This window comes from Talaromyces proteolyticus (genome assembly GCF_021365285.1).
Source record: "Talaromyces proteolyticus strain PMI_201 chromosome Unknown BGW36scaffold_16, whole genome shotgun sequence".
NCBI classification, from domain to species: domain Eukaryota; kingdom Fungi; phylum Ascomycota; class Eurotiomycetes; order Eurotiales; family Trichocomaceae; genus Talaromyces; species Talaromyces proteolyticus.
Window position 1 is genome coordinate 574427 of NW_025764292.1, and position 25314 is coordinate 599740.

Here is a 25314-nt window from a genome sequence, read left to right on the forward strand (position 1 = left end):
AACTTGGCGGTATGTACGTAAGTGACATCATCCGCTCGATCCGGCCTCTGAAGCCAATGCGGGGTCAGTCGTGTCCAGACCTTCGACTACATAACCAACCATATTATGTATTGCAAAGATAAGAAATGATCAGTGGTTGGTATCGCTGATACGCAACGTGATAATATTTAGTTGGTTTAATTTAGGTTATGTGGGTAGTATTACCACACATTCAAAAAACCTAAACAATTCAACTTGCGTGATATCCAGAACCAGATCAAAGTATAAGAAAATTATTGCGCCCCAACTCTCTCCTCCGACCACTCCCATAACCTCTTGGCCAATTTAGGGTCATTCGAAAGCTTTGTTCCCGCTTCCAATTTTCCAATTGGAAAATAAAAATCACCACTTTGGACGCTCCCTGCCGTCGCCGCGAAGAGCGTAGTGTGAGACCCAGTCTTAGCATCATACCAAATCCACCTAAAGATCCATCTCGATAACTTGGCCGACCAGTTATTTTCCCATATATCAGTGTCAATAACACCTGGGTGGACGACAACCGCCGTCAATTCCGGATAGCGCGCTGCCAGCTCCTTCGTGAAGAGGATATTGGAGAGTTTACTCTGAGCATAACGACCCCACGCATGCCATGCCCGGTTACCAAAATTCAAATCCTCGAAATTGATCCCTTTCCTATTCCAGAGAAGATATTTGTACGCGATGGACGAAAGGTTCACAATGCGAACATCCTTTGCCGATTGTGCCTGTGCCGCCGTCTGCTGTAGGACAGGGAGTAAAAGCTTCGTCAGCAGGAAATGGCCGAGATGGTTTGTCCCCAGCTGAATCTCATTGCCATCCTTAGTCTTCCCCGGTGGCAGTGCTGCGACTCCAGCGTTGTTAATGAGGATATCGAGTCGATCACTTCTCAATTTGAATGTAGCAGCGGCTTCGCGGACGGACGAGAATGACGCCAAATCGAGTTGCAGAAATTCAACGGAAGGGCAATTTGGCACTCTTGCCTGGATATCCGCGATGGCCGCGCTGGCTTTCGAAGCGTTGCGGCATGCGAGGAATATCTTTGCTGGGTTGTGTTTGGCGAGCCCAATTGCTGTCTCCTTTCCGATCCCGGCATTAGCGCCGGTGATCAATATCACCTTTCCCTCTAGTGAGGGTATGTCAGAGGTGGGATTAAAGGCAGCCATGATAAATCCTATTCGTTGTATCGATTAGAAAGCGTGGTGCGTTTGATGAGGAAAGGGACAGGATAGTTATATACGAGCTTTCTTTGTCTAGCTTTTAGGTATTAGCAATGAAAACTGACAATGAAATAAAATTCAGAATTAATCGGAGAATAAATCGTCAACTGGTGCCTATCGAGGAAACTGTACTGCCTTTATTCCACGTAGCTTCGTTGGGGCTAAATATAGACCCCTCCGTCAAGGTTTTAAGGTCGTATTTGCTTAGGCAAAAACGAAACCGTATCATTATTGTGATAGCTCAGATGCATAACCTTGAAAATTCCTCGTGACATTGAATATGGTTACCTGAATCATCAGTAGGAGAGTGATATCCTATGCATGTGACGCATAAACGCCGAAGAGGATGCAGAGTGAATTCGTCAAGCCCAGTGTTCGAATTATATAAGCGGCCTTTGATTGGCACGAAAGCCTCCAAATGCTTCGCTACGCAGTGTTACTATTGCAGGGTCAGGTTTTTACAAGGCAGGGCCAGTTTTTTACGAGGCAGGGCGTCACATAGCGTTTTTATAGGTAGGTCAATTTTCACGAGGCAGGCTGAGGACCATACACTAACCTAAAGAGGAAATTAGGCGGTTCTAAGCATGTCGACAGCCAATCAGGCCATATTTTCCCGCCAGATCGCGCATAATCTTGCTTATCTGTGCGGAGTGAAGCTCCGCAATTAAGCTGTGGTGAGCTATACAGCATTAAGCCCCCAGGCTGCCAAGAAGTGGAATCATTGCTACTGCCGAGGCGGCAATTTTCATCACATTGGGAAGGCAAATGTCCTCATACGGCACTGAAAAGGCGCACCTTAACGCAAACACCAATAAATAAGAATAAGTCGAAAGCTGAAAACTCTCTCCTTATAGCAGTTATATTATGAATATTTCGGCCTAGTGCCAACCTAGTGTTGGGCAGCCAAAGCGCTAAATTTAGTGCCATATGACAACATTTGCATTCACACTGTAAAGAAATGGCCGCCTCAGCCGTAACAATGATCAACCTGGGTAAATAACGAGTAAATAACGAATTACATTTGATTCGACAAATCATGAGTTTGAGGTGAAGGCTATGTGAGTTTGAGGTGTAGTTATCAGGGGTTTGAAATGTTCGAAGGCGATTTCGTACCAAGTTGAATTAGGCGAAATCATGTTGGCTGGAATTAGCATCAATTGATCAACTGGGTGCCTGGGTCCTCGATATATAAATGTATAATCGGCTCTTCAATGTCGCCAGGGACAAAATGACAAATAAAGGGACTTGAACGATGTTTATATTAATTATAGAGTTTTATTATTAGGCAATTGATACAGAGTCTTGTTATAACATACTTTAGAATAGGAGGATTATGTTGATAATCGAGATATATTTGAAGATAAAAGTGCATATAACCCCTTCAACAACATCAACGGATTTACTTGACCGACTTGACGGTTTGTTTGCTTGGCCCGTGACAGTCGAACTGTCTTAGGCAAGAATACGTGCCGACAGTTTACCAAACCAAACCAAACAAACCCGTCAAATCCCTGTGTTTCAATTTCATCTTTTGAATTGGCGGTAGAGATGGCGCATGTGACTACCGCACAAGAGACATCGAGATCAATTGCATTTCATTCACTCTCGTTCCTATTTCGAAAAATAACCCATATAAATTGAGATATCCTGAAAATTGTATTCAACGTCCAGCTATCTCTGAACGCCCAATTCGTCTGGATTGCACGCGTTCTGAAAATCTCAGCCACCGTGGCTATGCCAAAATGGAAGGCGCCGTTTGCCCTATGTTTTGTTTTTCCCTTGCAAACGGTTACTTTATTATTGCTTTCACCTTCTTCCTCTCCCCATGCTCACTTGACATCCTCCTTCCCACACAACATTTTTCATTTCTTGATACATCTCATGCAGAGTCAATGTCCTACTAAACCCGTCGATAGGAACAACCAATATGGATCAGTCTTCAGCCAGCACTGGTCGGGTTCTGAGCCAAATCATTAATCATATTGCATTGCCCCCCAAGCTACCTGGTCGTCGCGAAGATAACCTTGCTTTTATCGATGAGAACCTAGCAAAACGATTGCGCGATTCCTGCCGAATTTTGAGGGACTACACCCGCGATGAGATCAGTCATCAATGGGATACTCTGTGCAGCATTCTTCAAACTTGTCGGAAGCTGAACACTGGGGGTAGACTGGAGAACTCGAGATTGTTGACCGAGTTTGCTCTGCTTGAGAGCAGACATCTGTTGATTCTTCATGTTACTGAGCAGAATGCTGGACTTTTGATTCGTCGAGAGTATGAGGTCCTTCCGCGCATCATTATCGATTTAGCTAACATGTCTGACAGTGTGGTGGACTCGGATGAGGTCGTTGTCTTCGAGGCATTCGAGGTATCCTCTACCGCAGAGGCAGCCCTTAAAACACCCAACGCCCTGGTTTGGAATTTCCCAGGGTGTGCTGTTGCCTTGCCATACAGCGAATTCCGGCTTGATTCTTTTCAGCAGCCTTTGGCATTTTTCCTTCAACAAGCGAGTGTTGAGTCCATTAAGAATTTTGCAGTTCGTGCGGACAAGGCTGGGTCATCAGCCGCGGAAACACGAGAAACTGTCAGCCCAATTTTGATCACTGACATGCTCATGACTCTTATTGAAGCAAACGGACGCCGCCTCACCCCAATACTTCTGCAGAAGCGTGTCAGAGACGAGGTAGATTGGCAAGATCGTTCAGAGTGCCCGTGGAGACGGAGTCCGTATTGGCTGTTGCTGAGAGTTGCAGTACAGAGACATTTGTATGCACTCTATGGAGCGGAGATCGGACGAGTATACTACAAATTCCTCATCTGTATTGTCTTAAGCGAACTTATTCACGACGCTATTGACTCTACAGACCCTGGACTTTTACAACTACTGAGAGCAAAGCTGTCCCGTCGTCTGACAAAGTTGGAGGTTGACAAAGGCAAAGGCTCCCAGGATCTGCGAGATGCAACTATATCCATGTTCACCACTTTTCGTCCAGTATTTGACAAAAGCCTGGAAAAAATTTCACAAGCAATAAACCAGACCTACGAAGCTTTCAAGCGAAAGGTTCAAAAAACAATCCCTAGAATAAGACGAGATGCCGACGCGCGAGATATCACCCTGTCACTATCAAGCAGTGGGGCTTATCTTGATAGTTTATTATCGTCCTACAGAGCAACGACGAATACTGACTTTTCGCGGCCATTGGCAGATCCATCCCCTGCCGATTTCTCCAAGGAAGGGACTGCAGCACAATTCCAAAATTTCTCGGCGCGGTATTGCGAACTATTTGAATTAGAAGAAGAGGCCAAGGAACTACGCTACGCAGACAAGAATAATCAGAATGACCCTAGTGCATCCTGCATTGATCTGGCAAATAAGATAAACCATTACCTGGATACCGTTGGCAATGCTTACCACAACACCCCGGAACAGAAAAGCGTTATGATACTTACGGTTATGAGGTTGTGGATGCTAATGGATATCAGTGTAACTGAAGCCTTTCCTTTGTTGAAGGCTTACCACCCAGGAATCCATCCAGGGTCCCTTGATGTCCTGCACTTACCGCACTACATTGATATGTTGCATCTCAACAGCATACAGTCATATTTGAATCGTCGCCGAAGTTCGTCTCATGGCCGAACAATTTTCGAAAATCCATCTCAAGGTTGCTTTGCCGAAAGATACTTTGATGAATCAGAAGATTCTCAAAAAATGCACCAAACTCGCGCTGACATTGAATATTCGGCGGAAGGGCTGCGTCTGGCAAAATTAAAAGAGTGGGAAGAGCTTTCGGTCGAATATGAGGATCTCCAGCATCAGATTGCTAGGGCTTCATGTATCTACATTACAGATGACAGATTCGGAACGATACACGATGACAAACACTGCACCAAATGTTACCTTCAGCGTCGCGCTCGTCGCATGAAGATCGGGGTTGTGGAGCATCCCTTACCAGACGACGAGGTTAGCGCAAAGGCTGTCATTTTCGAGCTTCTGTGCCCCAACGCTATACGTGCATATCGGAATGGAACGTGGAGAATCATCGGAGAAGTGGGCCAGCCATCTCGTATTAAAGGGAAAGAACCTCTACAAGCCTTGTTTGACTATGGCCCTCTCCAGCCATTTATCCGTGGGAGATACAAGAGCGGAGTGTCACTTGCTTCTGTTACAAAATCGTTCCTCTTAACGCACTACAAAGAAGTTAGACTACCCATCGATCAAGACAGTATTTTCCTTCCCAATGGATTTAAACTGCGATATTATGATAGTCAAACCGGTGTGTGGACTGGGAGTCAGACATTTGTCCCATCTTTTCTTCACCATTGCCACATGAGTATCCCGGCGACATCCCCATTTCTGGAACTGCAGCAATCTCTCAAAGCAGCTTCTGCGACAAGTGGACCGACTTCATATGAGGTGGTAGCTAGCCAAGGAAAATGCCCATCAGGATTAAATGTCCATGAGTTCACAGCCTACCAAAACTTGTTCGCCGGACACTCGCGAAGGTGGCCAAATATCTTGATTGAACTGGGAGCTTCTAATTTAAACTTCAGTACAGAGGCAACAGCTTTGCTTTTATCGTATCTGACAGTTCAGGCTGGACCAGCAGATAGCAACGACCCACTTCGTGAAGCTCACAAAATATTCCGAGACAAAACATTCTGTGAAACACTGATTCATCAAATCACAAAGCGACTAGAAAATATCTCAGGAAACTGGCGTGAAACAAATTGCATGTCAATGCTTCTGACACTGATACTTCGCCTTTACGCTATAGGCCCAGGAAGTGTTCGTGCCAATGCATTGAATCTTGTTGGAATTGTCCGCGAAACCACTTTTAATTGGATCAGAGCCTTACGTCTGGAGTCAACTAGAACTAATAACTCGGAGATAACCCATGCCGCGTCTATGTATGCTTTTATTGTCGCTCTCATTTGCAAAAGAACGTTTATTTATATTGAGAACAAAATGATGGATTCATCAACACTGTCATGTTTCATTGAATGTTCTATCACTTTACAGGATAACATGATCGGCGATTTGGAAATGCTACCTCCATATTTGTGGAATAGTCTGATCAACGATGTCAAAATGGTTCACAATATGAGAGATAGACTCAGAAGTTTATTCTTGCTTTCGCCGGGGTCTTTGACTACGGCAATAAAATCTACCTGGTTACAGCGGAACGAGGATGAAATGTCGTTTCTGACCAAAATGGAGCCGGTCCAGCACGACTGCAATTGGTGGTTTCGATCGGACTTTCGTGCATCAGCCCATTCTCGTCCACAAACTTTGCATTATCATCTCCTCGCCGGGCATTTGCTCATTGACGGAGCCCCAATTGGAAAATTGCCTTCGCAGTACAGGTCTCTGTTAGTTTTTGAGAGACTTTTTGGAAAGCAGCCAGTTGTTGTGATCCCTTCTGGACTCCCTGGAATGACATATATGGTTCCATTTCCAATGGAAAATCACCAAATCCACATGGGATTCCGGGATAAGCGAGTGTTTATGCGAGCATGCTTTGGGAATAACATACTTGAGCTTATTTCCCCAAGTCTTTTCCATGGCTCATCTGGATTAGACTTGCCAGCCGACTTGATAGAGAACTGTCTCCACTGGTTGAATTTGAATACTGGTGTTATAGAAATTAGAAAAGCTCCTGATATCTGGATTTCGAAATTTACATGCTGGCGGCTGGATGTTCCAAGACGGATTGCCAGGAGGAAAGACAAACACACTTTAGTGGATCCTCGCAGCCCAACATTTGTACGAATTGCGCGCATTTTTAAAGACTTTGAGCCAAGTAACAGGGTTACCATGTTTCAGGCTGAAAAAGGGCTCAATATTGATTTGCGCCGTCTGGAGCTATCTTTCTGGGTTGCAAATGGTCTGCTACGTTGCAGGCAATTGGGTTCGGAAATCGACCCTAACCAGGATGCTGGAACAATGTATGGCCTCCAGAGTAAACTTGTCATACGTGACATCAAAAACCCAAATAAGAGAAGCATACTTGTTCCTTTGGGAGATATAGAATACGACTTGATCGGTAACGATGTCTCTGTGACGGTAAAAAATCAAGGTGATTATGGCCGCTTTCAGATCAACGACATGCTAGGCAGACTCGATTGTCCAGCAGAACCAAGACTATTATATTTCAAGGCCCAGCTACATGCGTACACCTCCCTAGTGGTTCCGGATCCCCTCACTGGACGCACCGGATCTGAGGAAGCATTGCAGTTTTTGAGTTCTGGGATCTGCCAACCCTGGGCGCCGATTAGTCAAGGACCTGCCAGAATCCTTCTTTCGATATCCAGATTATCACCTAGAAGAGGTTCCTATCAGGGACTGCGCACTATGCAGACTGTGGATTGGGACCCAAAATTGAGCACAGACATTCAGAAGGACGAATTCAGGAAGCTAACACATAGTCTATTTGAGAAGTCGAAGATCCTCACTATGTTCCATCCGCGAAAAGGAGGAGACATTTCCACGGAAAACGAAGATTTCGATCTGGAGTGTGACCAAGACCAGTTGCATCTTCAAAATCGTAGTATTTGGCGACGGAGGCTGTATGAGCGGACTTTCGATGTCTGTGCCACCACCGCAGCCCCTCAAGATATCATCTATGGTTCTCGCGATCGGGATATTTCCAGCCAAGCGCACCTCAACGTTTATATCGCAACAACCTTGCTACGCAATTGGCACCAGAGCACATTTTACACTAGTTCTTTGTCATCTATATTTAGTAATTGGTCGAATATTGGAGGATTCGACAAACAATTTAGCGACATACTACTGAGCGATCAATTGAACGTGGACCTAGCTAAGGAATTCGGCGCCTTGGTTAAACTCGGACGAAATAGTAAACGAAACAACACCTACAAACTGATGTTCCTGTTCGGCAGTATATCGTTTAAAGACAACGTCGACATGTCTCTTGTTCGCACTCTGATCTCCTTCGTCACCATTGATGATCTGAAAGTATTAGAGCCTCCCTCATGGCCCTTATACTCGTATTTCCGCCCGGGCGACTTCCCGACGATCTACTATCTGAAGCGGCTGATCGAGCCATGCCGAGTTCCTTACCCAGATGATGAGCGCAAGACTTTCGGAACTTCGCTTCATTCAAAGGTTCGACGTAAACTGGAGGCGGCAGAGCGCGAGTATCAGATAAACGTCGACTCAGACTGCGAAGAGTTCATTGAATCTTTGCTGAAGCAATGGCCATGCCGAGAGCCTGACCTTGAAACACTTGGAAATGTTTTACTGATCGATATTTCTCGTGCTTTGGATATAATAAAACCAGAATGGCTCCGAATGTTCCAAAATTATGAACTGTCCCAATATGTTGAGCGAATCCAAAAGGTGTTGAACGACAGATCAGGCAGTTTCCAAGTTGTAGTACCACCTTACAAGTCGACAGAGGAGATAACTTACCTCACACGATTCCGTGGTAGTGAAGTCCCGGCATTATACGATCTTTTGTCAATGAATGTACAACAGCCGTTGGGACTTGATAAAATCAAAGGACATACGTTCTCCCACGTACCCGACAGAAAAACCGTCAACAGCGCATTAAACCCGGAGTTAATTGAGCTTCAAAATATAATCAAAGAATTGAGCGGCTCTACTTCAACAGTTGAGAGAACTTACGCCGAGGACCTCATGAGGAGTCTGCGTTCGTTGCATGATAAATTTGTGAATGCTACTGACATTGCCACAAATTCAGCTGTCATGCCATACGCCCCAGCCGTGGCCAAGGAGTCCTTTCAGTTCACACAATACATGCAGTCTTGTTTCCATGGTCTGGACCAACTTTTACAAGACGACTATCGGTCGGGATGGCTGCTAAAAGGCGGATTGTGGCCTTGCATTACACCCGTCAATCTATTGAGATGCCTGGCATCTGAGCCACAGAATGGATATGGTCCAGGGATGAAAGAGCGGCTAATTAGGTACGGGGAAGCAGTGACATGGACCCAGCGACTCCTGCGACTGGAAGATTCTGTTTTACGACAGGATGACCAACGTGTACGAGAAGAGATGATGAATACTGGCCATGAAAATTGGGACATATTCGATCATCCACTATGGCTGCTTCTCGAGATCGAGTCAAATATTCTGATTCGTAAGGACCAGATCGATGTTGCTTTTGCTACAATGAATCCCTCATCAGGTTCAAATTCGGTTCTTCAAATGAATATGGGTCAAGGGAAAACATCCTGTATTATGCCTATGGTTGTTGCAGAGTTAGCAGACAAGGAGAAGCTAGTCCGAGTCATAGTGCCAAAAGCGTTACTCCTGCAGACCGCACAGTTGATGCAATCTCGATTGGGTGGCTTGTTGGACCGTCAAGTGCGACACCTTCCATTTTCCAGAAAGACCCCAACCAATGAAGACACTATTCAGACATATAGCAGAGTTCATACGGAAATGATGAGAAGCTCAGGTGTGATGATTGCTTTGCCCGAACACATCCTTTCTTTTATGCTTAGCGGATTGCAAAGGCTTTCGGATGGCCGACACAAAGAAGCCTACACGATGATCAAAACCCAAAATTCCCTTCGAAAGGTGTGTCGAGATGTTTTAGATGAGAGCGACGTCACACTCAGCACTCGTACTCAGCTCATATATCCTTCTGGCACGCAGGCTAGTGTGGATGGGTACCCATATCGTTGGGAGACATCTGAAATGATTTTAAGACTTGTTGCCAGACATTTATGGTATCTTCAGAAACATCTATCCAGAAGCATAGAGGTATACGAGCGGCCGCAGGGTGGGCTTCCTCTAGTGTTCTTTCTAAGAAGCGACGCAGAAGACGCGTTAATCAAATTGCTGGTTGACGACGTCATCCGTGGATACATTCCTGCATTGTCAATGAGAGGCAGAACTGATGCAGATTGTTTGGCAATCAAGAAATTTATCTCAGACCCGAGTATTGACTCCTCCACCAGGAGCAGGATCAACAGAGTTTTCGGAGAACAAGGAAGTGCAAAGCAGACTCTGTATCTCTTGAGAGGTTTATTCGTTCATAGGATACTTTTGCTTACGTTGAAAAAGCGTTACAATGTTCAATATGGACTTCATCCAGATAGAGACCCAATCGCTGTGCCTTACCATGCCAAAGGAGTTCCTTCAGAGCAGGCCGAATGGGGGCATCCAGATGTTGCAATTTTATTCACTTGTTTATCGTTCTACTTCGGCGGTCTCGAAATCCAGCACTTGCGACAAAGTTTATCTCACGTTCTTAAATCGGACGATCCAGCCAGCGGTTATGACAAGTGGACCGAGGGCTCAATGACACTCCCAGATTCTCTCCGTGAATGGAATAATATCAACATCGATGATGAGGTTCAGCTGCATGAAATATGGACCCACTTACGTTTAGACATGAGTGTGATTGACTATTACCTGAATCACTTCGTTTTTCCGAGACACGCAAAACAATTCGATGTTAAACTACAAGCTAATGGATGGGATATCCCGTTGTTTTCGACACGCTCCTCGCCGCGTAATATTACAACGGGGTTCAGTGGAACAAATGATAATAAAACGATGCTGCCACTCACTATCCAGCAACGAGATCTTGATGCATTGTCTCATACGAATGCCGAGGTCCTTACGTATTTACTACAACCACGAAATAGAGGGTTCGTTGTTGCCTCGGACGCTCTTGGAAAACGTATAAATGAAAGGAATATACTAAACCTATTGTACGATTTAAAGTTGAGAATTTTCATTGATGCGGGTGCCCAGATTCTCGAGATGGATAACCTCACGCTAGCGAAGACTTGGCTTACGATCTACAAGGAAGCACCAGCTGCTGTTTACTTTGATTCTGAGAATCGGCCTTTCGTTTTGTATAAGCAAGGGAACAGACTACCTTTGTCAGCGTCATCGTATGCAGACAACCTCAGCGAGTGTCTGATTTACCTCGACGAAGCTCATACTCGAGGTACCGATTTGAAGCTCCCGGCTGATGCGAGGGGTGCACTCACGCTGGGTCTAGGACAGACAAAAGACCACACTGTTCAGGGTAAGTTTCCATTAGCTCATGTTCGTGTACTACAATACTGATTACTCTCGGAAAGCTGCTATGAGATTGAGGCAGCTAGCAACGACCCAATCAGTTACCTTCATCGCTCCTCCTGAAGTTTATCACAGCATTCTAGACTATCGGGAAAAGACAGTCGGACAAAGGATAGATTCCCATGACGTGGTATCGTGGCTATTAAAACAGACTGCCAGTGGAATCGAGCAGATGCAGCCCCTCTACTTTGCGCACGGAATGGACTTTTGTCAGCGAATTGAGGCAACTTCACGGTATCCAAACTTCCTTAGAAGCGAGGGCCAGAGGGATGAATACTTGCGAGTCCTACGACAAGCTGAAAAGCAAACCCTTGAGCAGCTGTACGCTCCCAAGACTCAAAGGTCTGGAAGTCCACTTCTGGGATCAGGAACAGTTAGCAAAGAAATCGCTGAGTTCATAAAAGAACTCAAATCTCGCCGCAAGGCATTCCGGGATTCGGGCTCGGCGGTTCATAGTTCTGCACTCCAAGAGGTTGAGCAGGAGAGAGAAGTCGCGTTTGAGGTAGAGGCAGTCCGTGAAGTTCAAAAGCCGGTTAAGTTCCATCCATTGAAATTCCCTGGTCTACACTCAGATATCGTTCGCTTTGTCGAGACTGGTAGGCTGGCGTTGGAATCAACAGGAGTTGAAAAAGCTTTCATGGCTTTGAAACGCACTTCAATTGGTAGAAAGTACGGTATTACTAGTCATGCCACCAACACGCAGTTATATGTGTCAAATGAATTTATGAGAACCGTCCAGCTCCCCGAAAATCAGCCTAATGATAATCTGATTGTGAGTGAATCGGTTCAGACGCGAAAAAATAATCTGGATAACATGCTAACTTTCTCATAGCGTCCAGTAACATGGATTTTGTGGAGCATTGTCACGCAGAAAGCCATTGTTATTATTCCCGAAGAAGCGGAAATAATCATTCCTCTTTTGCTTCGAAACAACCCCCCCTCTGGCATATATCTGCTTACATATTCCGCCCCTCTCACACGTACCATGGCCCATTTCAGTGATCTTTCCTATTACTCTATCCCATCTTTACCCAGTGGCTGGCAACCGCCTGTTTGGCTGAAAGTCGAGCTGGGGATTCTAGCAGGTAGAGTCTATTTCGAGTTTGATGAATACCCGTCCATTTGCGATTTCCTTGGGATAAGAGTGGATCAGAAGGTCCAGGAATCTACGCCTATTGAGATGTTGGAATCAGTTATCGAAGCTCCGCAAGATCTAATGGAAAACCACTCAAATAAAGATGTAGAGATGATAATCCGTGACGAGGAATCAACTCGAAAAAACCAAACTTTTACAGAGAAACCACTGTTATTTCTCCAAGAATGGATTGCCGTTCGACGTCGTGGCCAGGATTTCACGCACACGCCCATGGGGTATGTGTGCCAGGGAAAACCTCTTGATGCCGACCATCCCTTCTTCTCGAAACGTGAACGAAGTCGAATCGAAAAACCGTCCGGTGCTCCCAGGGGTAACCAGTTTATTGAGCCCGAGACCGTAGAAGATGCCGATGTAGATGATTTCGAGTTGGTGGACGATTTCGATTTCGATGAGGATATGATGGATGAGGACTGAGCGTTGGAGGCTATTCTGGGCGATTTTCTGGGCAGGGGTGTTGGTTGCATGTTGGCTATTGTGTCGATATTTTCAGGTCTTGTAAGATTACAACTTTGCTTTCGTCTGCACTATTTCTGCATGAAGTAGAAGGACTAGATATTCTATCAAAGACATTTGTATGATTTGATTGTTCACCTCACCATACGTGTAACCCCGAATTGCCAGCCACCAGGACCAGTCATCGCGGGGTGTACACTCTCGATAAGATTTCAGAAGGGCTTACAACCCTGAAATTACAAGATCGGTCCGATGATTATCAAAATCAAGATGAAACTGCTGCATTTATTACCGAGAGAAAATGTCGCTCATAGATGATTGATAATGTTATATAGCTATCTATTAAATCTGTTGACAATTTGGATTTTATTACTGATGACCACGAGTGTTTTGTTATCGCAGAAGCATTTAGAAAACGATAGAAAGGGTGGATTTCTAACTGCGCTTGGTATAATTTTATTTATTTGCTTTCTGGATGTTGATAGTTTCTATTACTATTCTTGCAGAATCTAATAAAATCATACAACGAGATATATAAGGAGATGATAAAATGTGATACCATTGATTGGATAAATAAAATTTTTGAATGTATTGGGATAATGCTTAGTATAGTTCCAATCTTGGATATATGTTTTCTATTTAGTGATAATAAGTTGAAGTATATGAAAATAGAAAATGAGGAACTAAAGTTACGTGTGATTGAGGAAGCCTTTGAACTGACTGAAAAAATTATAAAGGTGTTGTGATCAAGTGTCATTATATCTTGTTAATGCTGGTCTAAGAATTATGTTGAGAATAATAGCTTGTTTTATTTTCTATCCTCTCTTGTATAAGCTATTTGGCAATCTAATGCATTTCAGATTGGACTTGGTGGGTAGTATGTCTGGGTTGTGAATGGGTTTTATCTGATGACTTTGGAATATAACTGTAGTGTGAATCATTAAGAAGTTCTTGATGTGTTGTTTTAGGATGCGTATACACCATGTATTGGTGTGTATGATTCTTTGTTATTTCTATTTAAACTACTAGCAATTGAGCTGAGAAAATTTTTAAAAACGATAAAGGGCTTGAGCTTGAGCTTGAGAGGTCTGATAAACGCACTATAGAAGGAAATTTCGGAATTGGCGGTTAATATGTGAAAAGTATGTTTTTATTTGCACTTTATTGTATTTTTTTATGTATGGTACTTTTCATTAGGAGTATTAAATATTTTTTGTCTAATACATATATCTTATCTCTATCTGGATTTTAAAATCTAGGTTCTATAATCTGTACTGTGCCAAAATCTATGACTTTAACTATATTGGAGCAGGGAACTGCTAAGAGCCTAAATCCAGGCTCTTTGACTTGATCCAGGTTCAGTAAATCACAGAAGGGTGCATCGGCCAGGCTAAACCGCGATGTAATTGCGCGCACCTGCGCAAGGGGCAAGGGCGGAAGCGCAGCCACTACCCTACTTAATCTATTCCACCTACCAAACTAATCACCCCTGTATTCGGCCTAGGATACTTTTCGCAGATGGCGAGTGCGGATCTCTGCTTATTACCCTATCAACGCTGGAGGTAGCTCAGCGAGCGTATCAGTACCTAGCATAACGCGCCATATAAAACGGCCATTTTTCTATCTTTATATTTTAACAAAATTATATATAGAGAGTAGCTCAAATTCTAATAAATATAATTAAATATCGTCAGTACTAGTATATTTATATTTTAATAAAAATAAATCGAAATTGATTAAGATTATTAAAAATACAATCACAAAACACAGCCTTCGCATTCGCATAACAGTATGGGGAGAGCTATGACTCATCGACTCCTAGGGAAAATCCCCTACTACCAAAACCTTGTCATTTCATGATCTTATTTGCCGCCTCTTTCATCAACCTCAGATGTTGTATGCAATTTAGGTATGCCACTTATCAATACCACTCTCAGGACAGCGACCACAGTCAACAAACTCGGCCAATACGAACAACACTTCCACCAATCAAACGTTTACACCCGCAAGGGTGAATACAAAGACCGAATATGCTAACCTCATCCATCACCGAGGAATCGTCGTACCAAGACCATTCAAGTATGTACGGCGACAAGATCGACGGGGGCCATACAGTCACAGATCTCCACTTCATTGTAGGGGAGAGGGTAACGATCGGTAGTATACGTGAAGTCGGTACCCATAGCTGATAAACGAGCGACCTCAAACGTGAAGCTAAATTCAGCGTTTTCGTGGCCTAAAATGTGCGTCGAGCTGTTTGCACTCAAAGTCAAGGGGTAAATGTCGTTGGGATTGACGAGCTGACTATCGACACCTATCTCGTCGTAGACGGGGTCTTCGTCATTACTGGAACTATACAGAAGGAGATACCTGGGAGTGAAGAAGAGACGTTCGTTGTCGTTATTCTGGAACTCAAACTGGACGGTTGTCTTTTTTTGTGTAAAAAGAGCAACCTTAAACTCAAGTTCAAAGATAGGTTCTTCAGCTTGGGCTACTGCAGTGGCAGGTAGAAGGGCAAGGCCGGTAGCGATCAGAGTAATGAATTTCATTTTGTGGTTATAGTACCTAAATCGAAACACATTAATCATCATCCACAGCAAGTGTCCTTATATAGATCAAGAGACATTATTAAAAGGAGGAAACAAAGCAGATAGGACAAATGGAGAGTGCGAAGTGCGAAGTGCGAAGTGCGGAGGAAAATCAAGTAGACTGCGAAAATTCTAGCCCAAAGCCTCAAAGGTCCATTCCGTCTATCTTCACCGGTCCAGCTCTTCAATACCCGAGAACTCGCAGCGACTTATGATTGCTCAAAGGGTCCTATATCAAGGGGATCATTCAATTCGACACACAGGAGTCGTGTTGCCGATCATGGAGTAGCATGACCTTGCGGGATTACCCTCCTCAAGCCCCCTTACGGGATTCGAGTGGTTTTTGAGACTAGCACAATCACTTGTAGAGTGGCATTACTACAGCCACAAGTCTATTCCTGGATGATCAAGAGTATAGGTTTGTAAGGTGAAGTCTCTCCACTATGAAGCAAATTAGACACCAAAGATTGACCGAACATGAATACGCAATTTTACATGATCCCTGTATAGCCTGAGAATAAAAAAACGTACTAACAAATGCCTTGTGCCACGCTCCGGTTAGTAATCTAAAACACGCGGCTAATCCCAAGCCGTACAGCGGTGTATGATAGATGTTGGACGGTACTAACTCCTTATCGCGATGTCTCTGGAACTTGTTTCGGAGGCTATTTGCGTTGCCATCAACAGCCGAGCCTCTAGCATTGCGGCCGTGTTCTTCGTTTTTGCGTTTGTGTCTTGCTTTACTTAGGGTGTGATATCATTTCGTATCCAGAAACATTCTTCCATGAGTCCATCCTAATCTACTGTACCGCCCCGGAACAGGATGGATGGCTTGCGTCTGGGTCTATCCGGCCGAGATTTTGCCAGCGAAATGCCGTTGCTGTAGGGGCCGATTTCCTGGGTAACTTTTCGAAATAGTAGATATCTAATTCGAACATTGATCGCGTGGATTACTCCTCCTGCGTTGCAAAGCATCGGTTATAAGACCCTCCAACGCGATCAGTGCCACAGTTGTCTGGGGTTTCTATCCCGAGACGATAGGCTTGTCTCGAGAGGAAATTAACCTGATCTTCCTCGGTGATCGAGTGATCACGAAGTCTGCACTAAGATTACTAATATTGAAACCCCTTTCCTTCAGCGAAACACTATTGCATTGGTGAATATACTGTATTGTTGAGAAACAATTGACAACATGACTGCGTCTGTGACATCATCTCGTTCCAAATGTGTGTACTTCGTACTGTAGACAATGGTTTCCATACATATGTACAGTTATGTCTTTGACCAATCCCGGCGCTGAGCTTATCAGCGGGACCTGACTAAAATGAACCTCCTGCCGCATCGAGCAACCTGTTTTCGTATAAGCCAGAGCGTTTTGCAGCAGAGGATGGCGTGAGCGATTTTCATCCATACGGCTTATTACGGTATCTTATTGACTGGTCACCCCAAACCTTTCGCCAAAACCCCGCGATCATGGAAAAGTGATCATAGCTTTGAAGGGACCGGATCTCTGCAGCCACTCTGTCAGAATAAATATACGACTATAATACCACTAGAAATCCTTACTAAGTAAGGGTTGCGCCCTTTTTGGTATAGTGATTAAAAGTCCGACGCACTCTTATGGCCGCTCCTAATGTTGGCTGGCACATCTTTGAAGGACCCAAACTGCCTCTGTATTTTTTGTAACATTGTTTTATGACTACCTCCAGACTATTTCCAGTTTAAGTTTAATTGCGATTTATAGTATCTCTCCAAAATTTAAGTAATTTGGGACAAGTGGAGGTTTCAAAAATTAGCCGAGGTTGGTATAGTACTTCGTACGTACAGGGTACTGATCGGCGAACCTTGAATTGGGGTCTTCTGGAAAGTACACGAGATTACTCTGTACCTACAGTATTAGCGTTTGATGGGGTTCTCCACCTGTGGCGCGCTATAAAGCTTTGTGAGAATTTTTATGATGCTAAGAGTGGTTTTGAGAATGCGAAATGCGAAATGCGAAGTGAATATGAAATATTTCCGAGTTTTTGACACGTAGAGTTTGGGTCATGGATTGAGCCCATTTTGCCTGCCATCCCAATGCTACAGGCGATATTAATATCAAGCTCGTAGTCTGTTACAATGAGTAGTCTTCATCCTTGTGAGTTATATATCACCGACTATAATCTAGAATGCGATCTGTTATTATTCTCACCCTCTGCCTGGGGATGGCGATGTCTCTGTCAGGCGCTGCGATCCGAACAACGACCCGAATTGCGCAGGGCCCTGCTGCTGTGCCGGGCCCTGCCCAAAGAAATACCCTCCTTGTTACCCTCCTGTAAGTAATTAAATATAAAATCCTAATGGATTAGAAAACCGCTGATTAGCATAGTGTCATTAAAGAGTTACGCTGTGGTATTTTGTTGAATTATCCTATATGCCTAGCACAACGAAGCGCATATATGGGTAGGGGCTTTTGCTCGCGATTGAGGCGAGTCATAGAGAAGGCGACTAATATAGTCGTAGTTTGTTCTACAAAGCACATACGTTGATGATTTTCGGGACATGCACACTTGTCTTCAAACGATTATACTTCTCAAAATACCCTGATTCCAATCAAAAGAAAATCTTCTGCCTAGTAATTGTCTATTCTCCTCTGCCAGTAAGACAGCAGTATTCATTTGGCCACTCTGCACGTTTTTGTTGAGATAGAAATGGAGCCATCTGATGCCATACACAATGTTGGTGTATGGGTAGGTGAAAATATTGGAGAAAATGAAATAATTTATGTATAGTTGCTTTATTTTAGAACATAGGCAGTCCTTCTTAACCCTGGCAAACATTCACCCTCTGGTTGATGATATTTATGCACCACAACGCTCGAATAAACGCAGCTATAGCAGAATTGAAATCCCAAGATCGCATAAATTATGCTGTTACGGCTCAAAAATGGAATATCGACCGCACGCCAATGTCACGCCGGCATAGAGGCAAAATGGGCTCAATCCAAGACGCGAACTCTACAACGTGTCAAAAACTCGGAAATATTTCATATTCACTTCGCATTTCGCATTTCGCATTCTCAAGACCACTCTTAGCATCATAAAAATTCTCACAAAGCTTTATAGCGCGCCACAGGTGGAGAACCCCATCAAACGCTAATAGGTACCTTCATGAGGTATTATCAAGACACGTAACGCAGGATTCGGGCCGGGGCTGAATTAACTAGTCTGGACTCCACCTTATCTGCATTTTTGGGGTCAAGAAATGAGCGTCGAGTTAGCATGAATATAGAGGGTTTAGGCTATCAAGAGGAAAAGACCACAAGCTTGCCCCCGAAATCCCTCAATACGCCTGTCGGACCTTCCTAAACAACGGTCTTGATACCTGAAGAGCCCGAAGAGCCTAAACCTTGACTAGGAATTAATCTCGGTGAGGTTAGGAGCGTTCCCCCGTGAAGGGCGGCAGCTCTTTCTGTTGCAGGGCCACTTATAAAAACCCCCGGGCTGGTCGACGCTCCATTCTCATGAAAAGCGGTATACTTACAATATTTCATCAAGAGGGTTATAGTCAAGGTTCTCTAGCAATGTTTTACACAAGAGTCGTTTCTGCAGCTGTCGCTGCCTTCTATGGCTGCGTGGCGGCAGCTGACTGCCCGCTGTCCATTGCCGTATTGGATACCGCAGACCATGTTGCCTACATCACCGTTACCAACACTGGGAGCGAGCCCGTCACGGTCTTCACGGGCAACACTGTATTGAGCGAGCATCAAACACGCGATGTCATTGTCCACGATGGGTGTATGTTCCTACCTAAATGCGAACGACCATGTTAGGCTGACCTCCTGAACAGCCGGCGATGACCTTCCGTTCGGTGGCATATACGTCAACTACAGGCGCACTGGTCTTTCCGCGTCCATGTTCCGGACTTTCCAGCCAGGCGAGACTGTGACCAGACCAGTTGACGTATCCGGCATATACGACCTGACTGGCATACTGACCGCAAATGTGGCCGCTGTCCAAAGCTTTAGGTATATTGTGGGTGACGATGCGCCCACCGCACTGGCGGAGATGCTGTCTTGCCCGCCGACCATCTCGAACTTCCGCGCCATAACCCCCAACTTGAGGAAGCTTGCCTCAAGGCATGTCGAAGCACGCACCAGGCGCGCTTCTGGAATTGAAATCCAGAAGCGCGACGTAGCCTTCTCGTCCTGCCCCTCGTCAAATATCACAGCGTTGAAAAATAGTGTTGGCCACGCTATCTCCATGGCCACCGCCGCAAAAACTGCAGCAGGGTCTGAGACGGACTACTGGCTTACATGGTTTAAAAATGCGGGCCAGCAGACAAACACGGAAACCATCTACGGTAGTATCGCTAACATACAAACATCTGGCGTGACTATATCGTGCGACCAGTCACAATGTCCAGAGGATGTGTACGCTTACGCCTCGCCCTCCACGAAGACAATCGTGCCATGCAGTTATTATTGGGACTCCCCAGAGTTAGCGTCGAATTGTGCTGGTGACGACAGTGATCGTGCGGGGACGATGCTGCACGAGATGTGTGAGTCCCAGCGCCAGCGATAACATATGGTGGCATTGGCTTAGCTAACGGTTTTCCCTAGCGCATATTTTCGGCACCTACGACTATGCATATGGGCGAGATGCCTGTCTTCAATTGAACGCAACGAGTGCAGCGAACAATGCGGATACATATGAGATGTATGCAGATGGTGTGAGGCTAGGTGGATGTAAGAGGAGGGCCTAAATCGCAAGCCAACTGGCGAGAGAATAGCACGGTAGATCCTATAGAGCCGTAAATGGCCTGTGCCAAAATCAATCAAGACGTGACAAGACTGTATGACTATTCACTTCACTCCCTTAGCGCGTGTTGTGTGCCGTGAGGTCAACATCCCACGTCGGTGATCCAACAACGGGGCGTCGGTAAAGGATGCCGTGGGAGAAGTAGCTAAACAACCCATCATTGGCACTGCGCAGCGGTAGGTTCACCACCATGTTCCCACGCGTAAATACAATCCATAATATGCCCGAGATAGCCCTTAAGAGGGAAGATGGTTGAATCTTAGAGGATTTGATGCTCTGGTGAGATTTTTGAGGGGGGAGACAGATCTGGAACGGCTGTGGTGTAGTCTTCTTTGGTCATACAATCTCTGTTCAACTCCTGTGACAAGCCTGAGGGCCCAGTTATTCGACCTCGATCTGATCTCCTAGACGGAAAAACGATTCCATATGCTCCGGTAGTTGGGTAGTGCGGTTTTCGATTTTATCCATGATGTTTAATCCCAAAGATAGTAGTAGAAAGAGAGGTCTAACACTAGGGTACAGGCTACGTCTCTTTCTTCGGTGTTATAAGTGGCTCTTTATAGCTTGAATCCAGGGTCACAGGGTCTTATGATGTGCTTGAGTTACTGCGTGGAAAGACAGGTGCTTGCACAGTCAACTATAATCCGGGCCACAAATTCTATTTTTTATTTTTATTTTTTATTTAATTTAATTTGATTTACTTTATTTTTTGGAGATTACTCCGCCAAGAATATGGAGAGGTCCTGTGCTCCGTTTTTATAACCTATCTCCACTATTTAGACTTTCACAGATAGCTTTAGGGAATTTCATGTGATACAGAGTGCCAGTGGGTGTCAAATAACGTTTCATATTATGGCGCTTACCGACTTATGGTGTCCCACAGTACGATGTCGGCACCAGCATAGTACTGTCAGAAAGATGATGGCATCGCTGTCGGCGCGGCCTGGAACAGTAATTGAGTCGAAGGGATATATGAGAAGCAACGACGCACTGAAGCGGAAAAATATTGAACTCTTCATGGTGAAACACCCAGACGACCCGATCTCCCAAATTCTTCTCATGAGAGTCAAGCACAGGCTTAATAATGGAAAGAGAATTCGGCACGTTCCGTGAGTGAATGATAATTTAGAATTGAAGTGTTCTAGTACCTTAAGTCCGACCTTCACGTACGTCGAGCGATGTGATAATCTAAGGCTCTAGAATACGCATTCCTCGACGATGCCTACAACAGCGATTGGATCAAAGAGCCTCAAGATATATGGCGATATACCACTGTGCCGGACCGTCGGCTTAGCACACCAGTCCGCTTCAAAGAATCTCTCAAAAACTTTCTAGTACTTAGACGGCCGGTGAGAGATCTAGAAGGTAATTGGGTCACTTATCTAGTACGAGCGTTTCCATTATATACAGCCGATGATATTGGTTATTTGCCTGCTAACAAAGTATGAGAAGGTCTTGAAATTGGATATCGAAATCACGGCAGTATTCCAGCACACAGCCAAAGCAAATCTCGCTTTCGCAAATCAAAACACTCTTTCCCTGCCGCACAGACGCCGCTGCAAAGGCCAGACGAGCGTGCCAATTTTTCTTTGCACGAATAACCGCAGCATTGAGTGGTGGATCTAGAAATTCGGACCAATTGTCAATGGATGTAAGCAGACCGACCTTTGATGCCTCCATGCGTTCTCTCTGTGTATGGCGGCATTTTCTGGGGAGAAAATATTGCGTTGGCTTCATTACAAACGCTGCGACCATTTCAAGAATGTCTAGATCTCCTATCCAGTTTCCCGCTTCGTGCACCGAAACAATAGCCTCGATTAAGAATGCCTCTTTGTCCATGGTTCCGTGGCTCGACGTATCAACTGGTACCTCATAGCCTGTGGAAGAGAGATGCAACGAAGTGCTTCAAAAACTATCTTGGAGTGTATGGTCAAATGGATTGTGGTTAACAACATCCCATGACTCGAGCTCAGCTTCTTTTAACATTGGCTCATCAACCAAAATGATAATAGAAAGGCCGGGCTTTGCGACATTGCCGAGCAGACACTGTATACCTCCGGCTCTGTTTCGGTTTTCTTCATCATGATTGCACGGGTCTATGAGAAGTGTCTGCGATACATATAAGGAATTCCCAGATGAAATAGCGATGGCCTTTCTAAAATCCTCTGGGTCGAGATTAAGAATACCGGAATCGAACATAGCAATGCATGCAAACCTGATGGTTCGATCATAGTTTCTACCTAGCTGGGACCGCCTCCTTGCTTTTTGGTACCATTTAGCAGACGTCAAGGGAATTTTACAAACTGAAAGATTGACAGTAGCGTCGGAGAGTTCACTGTATATAGTCGAGGCACCTTTCAGTGCTTCCAGAGATGTGAAATAGTCCTCATCAGCCCTCCGAATCAGGTATTCCTGGAGCTTATCTGAATTCAAAGGAGAACCACAGAGCAAGGTTGTAATATCCGCTAGAGATAATCTCACGCTCGATGGCGTCCTGGACGAATCAAGATTTTCGGTAAAAATCTTTATTTCATCGTTTCCAAAAAGAAGCGAGTAAGATGATGTCTTGGCTGGAAACGGTCTTGATCCTTGTTTCCAACCAGAAGCAACGGTTGGTGCTACATCAAGGATTTTAGGGACTTTATCGTCATTTAGATGGAAGGCATACTTAATGGTTTGGGTAGTATTCCACGAGTTTATTTCAAAAGACCGAAATTCGTTGTTAATCCAGCTAGCAATGGAAACGAAACCACATGGTTCCTCTTCTTCAACTATGATCTCAATTGATCGACGTAGTTCATGCGAACGGTAGATTGTCGCATTTTCGTCAAATCCTCGATCAGTGTGGCTCACGCTGAAATTCACAGACTCATGATGCTGATTTAAAGTGGGTAAGCCCTTGTGAGAGGACGGCCGAAGCAAAACCCAGCGCTGATGCCGAGGTGACATCTGGTCCGGAAATAGCTGAGGTGCAAGAATCGCAAATTCTATTAGACCTTTCGGACCATGACGCACAATAATAGCTGTAGATACATCTATGTAGAAAGGATGTTCTTTGAAGAAATTGCGCAGGAATGGTATCACCTGTTCATCATCTGGCAACATATGCGTAATTGTGCTCATGTCACTCAAGCCGAATGCCGGAGATGGGTGGAGCGTCCTAGGTGCTAGAAAGGTTGCAAAGCGACGTCTACCTAAATCAACAAACCTTCGAAATTCTTCCTTCTCTTTCTCTCTTGCACGGATGTAGGACTCAGCTTCTGTACTCATCATAGTTGGCCAAAGAAATTTTTCTTTCACTTCTTCTCTTGGGTCGAGGTAGGGCTCATTCTCCGTATTTAACATCGTTGATGACGGGCATTTCTTGTTCTCTTTCAAATCACCTTTGGAACAATGCTTCCCCATGGTGATGAGGAAATGAGCAACAGTTTCAAGATCATGACCTGCATTGCCCCATTGACTTATAGCGCTGCCTATTGCTACTTGAACAAGACGGTTAAATGGGATATGCATAGAGCTTGTGCAGATATTACTGCTCTTAGTCTTGGGTTTTCCATAATGTTGATAATGAGCAAGAGGAAGTGTCCATTGTATACCCTCTTTCGCAGGGTTAGTGTTTTGCATGCCAATCGTAAGAATACCACCTTTTCGTATGAAGGGATCCTTAAAACTGATGAACTCCGTTATACCACCAAGAAATGAAATATCTGGAAATATATGCCATGCTGCTAGACCGACTAACACATCAGGGCTCTGCATTCGCATAGGTGTTCAAGAAACTAATCGATCCATGGCTTTCATGGCACCAGTCCAGAGACGCTAACAACGCTCTCGTATGTACGTGCGGCAGACTTGATCGCCAGTCCTAGATTATCAATGATAAGCAATAACTGCTTTTGCTGGTTAACTTTTAATTTATCGGCAGTGCGAAGCCACTTTAAGTTATGATTGTTAGAAAAGCCAAAAAGTAGAATAGCTACTAACAAACACAACATATAATAGACAGTAACACTTACTGCTCGAGCGCTGGAATCCCAATCCGATATCTTATCACGGCTGAAATCGATTTGTGCCGCTGTTACTGTTGTAATGCTGAAAATTTCACCACGAAGCCGTTCTTTGAGTAGTGTTTGTCTAGTCGTGATCAGTTCCATCCATATAGAGACTGCCTCCGGTCCTGACCAGGCCCGAGCCAGTATACAGGCCAACAAATGGTACTTCCAATGCACCTCTACCAGACGTCACAGCCGCCCAAACGGAGGTTCCGTCAATACCAAAATAATCACTTAACGTCCCATGTTCAGAATGGTCAATCGCATCAGTCATGGATCTCTCGACTATTTCTGACGACCGAAGACCATATCCCCGAGTTAAATGAGATATTTCCGGAAGATCTTCTTGGAACAATATGCCCAATTTTCGTGCAGTCGTATGAAATGAGCCGTCTTCAGCTTGTAGCTTCCTCTTTTTAGAGAGGTGTTTCCCTACACTATGAAACTCGACCGGGGCCTCGATCTTAACCATAGCAAAGTCAATATTAAAGTTTGCCAGAGCTGCAGTCGCTTCTTGCGTCGCTGAAGCGACAGAAAGCGCGATTCTGCCCAATGAGGCCATTTTTTGGGCAACTATGATCGTAACAATCAATTCAGATATTGGGAAGGGAAATGCTAGAGGTAAAAATCTTTTTTTGAGGATATTTAAATGAAAGAGAATATAATACGACACCGGTTTAAACCTGAGGTTTTTATTAATGAAAATCTAGTACTCTGTATAGGACTAATGGAACGTTAAGTGATGAGGTCTGCACAATGGTGAGGCTCTGATGATGAGGCAAAATGTGGTGGGGATTTGGATTAGTTTATTGGGCGGAGTATTCTGCAATATTTCTGGACCAATCAGGTGCTGCCACAACACACCGCTTTCGGATAGAACCCATGGAAAGGCGGTGATCCTGGGAGTATGGAGTTTCTCTCAGCCTTTATTTGAACTTTCTAGT

General features: G+C 44.6%; 6 protein-coding genes across 6 annotated transcripts; 3 read left to right on the forward strand and 3 right to left on the reverse strand.

Moving 5' to 3' along the window:
* Positions 1-28: 28 nt before the first annotated feature.
* On the reverse strand, positions 29-1399 carry BGW36DRAFT_77877 (uncharacterized protein). The gene is made up of 2 exons (XM_046222583.1): positions 1256-1399; positions 29-1189 (listed from the first exon to the last, which is right to left on the reverse strand). Exon 2 carries the CDS (start codon positions 1179-1181, stop codon positions 273-275), a length of 909 nt encoding a protein of 302 aa, XP_046065567.1. The 5' UTR covers positions 1182-1189; positions 1256-1399; the 3' UTR covers positions 29-272.
* A 1713-nt stretch (positions 1400-3112) lies between these two features.
* BGW36DRAFT_442375 (uncharacterized protein) lies at positions 3113-13250 on the forward strand. The gene is made up of 4 exons (XM_046221577.1): positions 3113-3509; positions 3561-11293; positions 11325-12094; positions 12155-13250. Exons 1-4 carry the CDS (start codon positions 3163-3165, stop codon positions 12890-12892), a joined length of 9588 nt encoding a protein of 3195 aa, XP_046065568.1. The 5' UTR covers positions 3113-3162; the 3' UTR covers positions 12893-13250.
* A 1519-nt stretch (positions 13251-14769) lies between these two features.
* BGW36DRAFT_391837 (uncharacterized protein) lies at positions 14770-15910 on the reverse strand. Its single transcript, XM_046217629.1, has one exon. The coding sequence runs from the start codon at positions 15520-15522 to the stop codon at positions 15007-15009; it is 516 nt and encodes a 171-aa protein (XP_046065569.1). The 5' UTR covers positions 15523-15910; the 3' UTR covers positions 14770-15006.
* A 1593-nt stretch (positions 15911-17503) lies between these two features.
* Positions 17504-18134, forward strand: BGW36DRAFT_391839 (uncharacterized protein). The gene is made up of 2 exons (XM_046217630.1): positions 17504-17833; positions 17888-18134. The coding sequence occupies exons 1-2, from the start codon at positions 17688-17690 to the stop codon at positions 18045-18047; spliced, it is 306 nt and encodes a 101-aa protein (XP_046065570.1). The 5' UTR covers positions 17504-17687; the 3' UTR covers positions 18048-18134.
* Positions 18135-18830: 696 nt separating this feature from the next.
* On the forward strand, positions 18831-20262 carry BGW36DRAFT_421045 (uncharacterized protein; the record flags this gene model as incomplete). The annotated part of the gene is made up of 3 exons (XM_046219531.1): positions 18831-19295; positions 19348-20058; positions 20120-20262. The coding sequence occupies exons 1-3, from the start codon at positions 19022-19024 to the stop codon at positions 20260-20262; spliced, it is 1128 nt and encodes a 375-aa protein (XP_046065571.1). The 5' UTR covers positions 18831-19021.
* Positions 20263-21752: 1490 nt separating this feature from the next.
* On the reverse strand, positions 21753-24932 carry BGW36DRAFT_365677 (uncharacterized protein; the record flags this gene model as incomplete). Its single annotated transcript, XM_046214677.1, has 5 exons — positions 21753-22195; positions 22232-24071; positions 24125-24253; positions 24335-24495; positions 24548-24932. The coding sequence occupies 5 exons, from the start codon at positions 24930-24932 to the stop codon at positions 21753-21755; spliced, it is 2958 nt and encodes a 985-aa protein (XP_046065572.1).
* Between the last annotated feature and the right edge of the window lie 382 nt (positions 24933-25314).